The sequence below is a fragment of the Ammodytes marinus genome (assembly GCF_949987685.1).
Source record: "Ammodytes marinus genome assembly, chromosome: 4".
Classification (NCBI taxonomy): Eukaryota; Metazoa; Chordata; class Actinopteri; order Uranoscopiformes; family Ammodytidae; genus Ammodytes; species Ammodytes marinus.
This window is the reverse complement of record NC_137233.1, coordinates 28,863,622-28,868,621: the sequence shown is the minus strand read 5'-3', so window position 1 is coordinate 28,868,621 and position 5,000 is coordinate 28,863,622. Positions and strand designations below refer to the sequence as shown.

Here is a 5,000-nt window from a genome sequence, read left to right as displayed (position 1 = left end):
GCCTATGAACTTTCTTGGCAATGATTTATTTAGATGAATACCACTTTTATACTGTATATAAGGTAACCATTAAGCTACAGCCAGTGGTCTACCTGCACCTCAAAAATTATACAAGTTATATATAATGTCTTCATTACTGAGCTTTAGAAGTGCTGCTAGCGTACTTTTGGACAAAGCCACACTAGCTTGTATTCAACTAGCTATACTGTAAAAATATAAGGTTGCTGCTGTCAAACTTCCAATATAATTCTAAACAAGAAAGCAAACAAGCGTGTCATGCTATACATTTAAGAAGTGGTTCACACTATTGACATAATAGTAGTGTCTCAGAACTGTGTGTATATACCAAGCAGAAACCATTGTGGTCCAACTTCAAGTCGCCCATCAGTCAAGTTTTTTTCCAATGTGTCTATGAAGGACGTCTGGAGGGCTGCAAGTGCTTGAAAGCCTCAGTGAAGTGCAGCCATCTGTCAACAACATTTGAAGATGGTGAAGAATGAACATCAATAAATCAGATGGCTCTCAAGTGAAACACACATTTCTCACACAGCTAAGGACTTGGGTTCAAATAATCAATGATCCATGCTCAGTTTAATAATGAAAGGTGCTGCAAGCATCACTGCTAAGAGGGTTAAATGGATTGTGTTGGATTGTCACAGAGAGTAAGACGCCATTGTTTTCACTTCATTGTGTTTGCTTTTTGGTTTTGAATATAGTGAAGTTTGTCATACCATTGTGATCAGTTATCATAGTATAGTTAGTTTAGACATTTCCAACCCATATTCAGGGCTGCAGTGGTAAAGGAAACCCTTTTTGTTGGAGAAGGTGTTTGGCACATTCATGTCCCATTTCAGCTGGACCATTGTTATTTAATCACAGTAAAAACATTGTGGATGTGTCTATAGGCACCAGTAAAAGTCAGAATCCTGATCTTTGTTTTTGTACTTTCCGATACGAATGTTTTGTTCAGACACAATGCCCATATTAGTCCACTTCTTCTTTTCTGTGCACTTGCTGCTGTAATGTTATGGCTGACAGGTGGGCAAAGTGGCACAGCTGAGGTGGTGTTTTGGACAGCAGATAGCACAGTGCCATGTTGCTCATTTCCATTTTTGCTCAGACCGCCTCTTATCGCAGGCGCACAGGAAAACATTTCCAAGGCAGCATCCCTCACAACAAGTTGTCTTTTTCGGAGAGTGGCTGATAAAGTATTCCTCCTACAGGTAGCAGCAATGTACTCAATGCCCTGTGCTGCTCTGTGCCCGGAGCTTGTGCCAACAAAATTGCAAAAAAAAGAAAACTGGTCCGCCATGCCCACGTGCACCATGAGATTGCAAATGCCATATCCTCTGTTTTTGTAAACAGTCAAGCCCATTCTATAGATCACTGGCCCAGGACTAACCTCTGTATATGGGTGCTGTGTGTGTGTGTCTTGTGTAGGAGTTTGCCACCCTGACGAAGGAGCTCAACATATGCCGGGAGCAGCTGCTGGAGAAAGAGGAGGAAATATCGGAGCTGAAAGCTGAAAGGAACAACACCAGGGTAGGTGTGTGTGTGTGTGTGTGTGTGTGTGTGTGTGTGTGTGTGTGTGTGTGTGTGTGTGTGTGTGTGTGTGTGTGTGTGTGTGTGTGTGTGTGTGTGTGTGTGTGTGTGTGTGTGTGTGTGTGTGTGTGTGTGCATGTGTGTGTGTGTGTGCAAAAGTAGGTGCAAGTGTGTGGTGATGCTGATGAAAAAGTAACATTGTTTCTAAAGTTAATTAGTATTCTTCTTGGTTATGCATGCCTTGTGTGTGTGTGTGTGTGTGTGTGTGTGTGTGTGTGTGTGTGTGTGTGTGTGTGTGTGTGTGTGTGTGTGTGTGTGTGTGTGTGTGTGTGTGTGTGTGTGTGTGTGTGTGTGTGCGCGCTGTGTAGCTGCTGTTGGAGCACCTGGAGTGTCTGGTGTCTCGTCACGAACGCAGTCTGAGGATGACAGTGGTGAAGAGACAGGCCCCCCCACCCTCTGGAGTCTCCAGTGAGGTGGAGGTCCTCAAAGCTCTCAAGTCCCTGTTTGAACACCACAAGGCTCTGGATGAAAAGGTGAAAACACACACACACACACACACACACACACACACACACACACACACACACATACACATAATGACTGCGGTCTACAAAACAAATATACAACAAATAAATGGTGTGGTGAAACAATTGCCTCAGGACATGATATTTCCATCAGTCCTGTCGTCCGTGCCACTTTTACTAGTAGTCAGTTTTTTCTTCACATAATTCCTATCAGTTCATTTTTGCTGGCTGTTATTTTATTGTTAAGCAGTTAATGAACCTTAGCACTCCCTGAGTTCCATAATACAATATCTCCATTGAAGGCAAAAGACTGTAGCTTTAGAGGCCTTTAGCATCTTGAGTGTGCCCAACAGGCAAACAGTAGCAACAGAAAGTTAAGACATAAACTGACAATAGATGGAAAAAAACTGAATACATATATTTAAAATTCACTATGTGAGAATTTCTTGTAGAAAATACTACATGCCATATTAGCAAAGTCGACTAGAAATATTAATTTTGAGACTATACAAATCCATTTTCATACTTCCAAAATGAAATTCTAGATTTGTGTGTGTTTTTTAAATGATCTTTAGTTTGGGATATTTTTTCCTGACCTGTTTGTCAGGTACGCGAGAGGCTTCGGGTGGCCCTTGAAAGGGTGTCCACCCTGGAGGGACAGCTAGCAACTAACACACAAGAGGTGAGGTGTGCAACAGGTGTGTGTGTACATGCGTGTGTTTTTGTGTGTGTGTGTGTGTGTGTGTGTGTGTGTTTTTGTGTGTGTGTGTGTGTTTTTGTGTGTGTGTGTGTGTGTGTGTGTGTGTGTGTGTGCGCGTGTGTGTGCGTGAGCGTGTGTGGTCCATTGGTAAGTGAAGCATCTGTTCAGTTCCTAGCAGACATCTGTTGAAGCTTCTAGTCTGAGCTGACAGATTCTTCATGTGTCACACTGGGTGAGAGGCTCTGTCTTCTCAGCCCTCTGTTGGTACACACACACACACACACACAGACACACACACAGACACACATGTACTCATCTATTTAAAAATGTAATCAAAGAAATCCCTTCTAAAGACAAGATTATGCTACATATAGGCTACACAGCAAGATCAGTAAAAAGCACAATCCCAGTGGATTACATAAGATTTAAATGCAAAGCGTGTTAAATTGTGCTGCTCACACAAGAGGAGCAGACCCTCACTGAAGGAAAAAAAAAGAAAAAAAAAACTCACTCCTCTAGTCTGGCTTTAATTCTTAATGAAAGTTATTTAAGATTTTGCAGAGCATGTTTGTGAAGAATGCCAGGGAGGCGTTTATTTATTGCTTGGCTTCACTTGGGGGAAAAAGAGAAAAGACAGTCAATGTGTGAGTTTTGCTCATTGTTCTTTTCTTTCCCTTCTTTTTAATCTACGTTGCAGTTGAGCATTGTGAGACAAAGGAAGGACAGTGACTCAGTGGAGCGAACAGATGGATCCAAACCTACATGGAAGGTCTTCCTTGGCTGTGTGATTGTTTTCCTGCTCTGTGCTTCATCATATGTCTGCCCCTAGTATTTTGTCTGTCGGGCTATGTTTTTTTTATTTTTTTCGTCTTTTTTTTCTGTCTTTCATCCATGCATTGACACATCGATCTACTCATACACACACACATACACACACACACACACACACACACACACACACACACACACACACACACACACACACACACACACGCACACACACACACACACACACACACACACACACACACACACACACACACACACACACACACACACACACACACACACGCACACACACACAAACACACACACATGCAGGCAGTTAATGGAGCTAAATGTAGCATAAATCCATGCCTGGGTCCGTCCACAGGGAGTTACAAACTTCCCCTCGATTAAACAGCAGACCTTGTTGGTACCGGGATGGAAATTGGCTTCTTCTTGCACGTATCAGCAGCCGGCATTACAAGATCAACTTACATTGGATCCTATTCCTTTGGCTTATGGATAGAGAACGCAAACATGAGTGTCAATATACTGCAACTTTATTAAAAGGAATAATTAAACTTAGAAAAATCAATAACTTGCCATTAAGGGAGGATGTGAGCAAGTACAAGACCGCATTAAAATGCCGCATAGAGGGAGGGAGGGATGATTAAGAGGGAGACAACTTGTTAGAGTACGAGCATAAGGAGGAAGAGCGTAATTTAGTCATCTGAGAGTGTGAACTGTGCAAACACACACTCTGTTAGGATGTGTCTCCATGTCACCCGCTGCCCTGCTAAAAGTCCTGGCATATGTTTCAGCCAGCACCCTTTAGAGGATTTTTTTTATAGAAAACACCATCAACCATCATCGTACCTGGTGATTGCTACACAATGTCAGATGGGGCAGTGCTCTGCTATTTCTAAAAGTCCCTGGGAGGAAATCCAATGAGTTTTTATGGCTGAGCTGGAGTCATGCACAATTGCACAAATCACCAGGTGCGCTTTATTACACAGCTTCAGGCCATTTGGCCCTACTTCCCCCCCAGTGTTTCTATGTTTGTTTATGCTTCTGCAAGGTATTCATGAGCAGGCAAAAATTGGAACATGAGGGAGGGGAGGGGGGTCTAACCAGCCCAAACTAACTATGGCTGCCCACCGTGTGTTGCCTGTCTGAATATGTGTCCCCAAAGGTTTGTTTAATTTGAGCGCTGGAATTAACTGCACTTTGGGCTGTGAAGAGAAGAGAACACAACATCAAAACAACAACATGGCAGTCTAACCTCACTCTAGCCCACCCTCCTTATAGCACATCACTGAATACTTTATTCATCTGGGTCATCCAACTTTATCAGTGCGATCAAAACCCGCAATACCCTTCACTCATAGCAAAGCACGTTTGTGTATTTGTCTCAGTATACTGAAATACATTTGGTGTGAGAATGTGCATATCGATTCATCGTGTGTGTG

At 42.8% G+C, this 5,000-nt stretch overlaps 1 protein-coding gene across 1 annotated transcript in view; it reads left to right on the top strand.

Moving 5' to 3' along the window:
• Positions 1-1,949: 1,949 nt before the first annotated feature.
• Positions 1,950-5,000, top strand: part of ppfia4 (PTPRF interacting protein alpha 4) — a gene marked incomplete at its 3' end in the record, with an annotated part of 17,466 nt that continues 14,415 nt past the window's right edge. Inside the window, exons 1-3 of the mRNA XM_080026277.1 lie at positions 1,950-2,075; positions 2,674-2,748; positions 3,464-3,535. Of these exons, the coding sequence (XP_079882403.1) occupies positions 1,965-2,075; positions 2,674-2,748; positions 3,464-3,535 (258 nt within the window). The 5' untranslated portion in view covers positions 1,950-1,964. The remainder of the gene's footprint in view (positions 2,076-2,673; positions 2,749-3,463; positions 3,536-5,000) is intronic.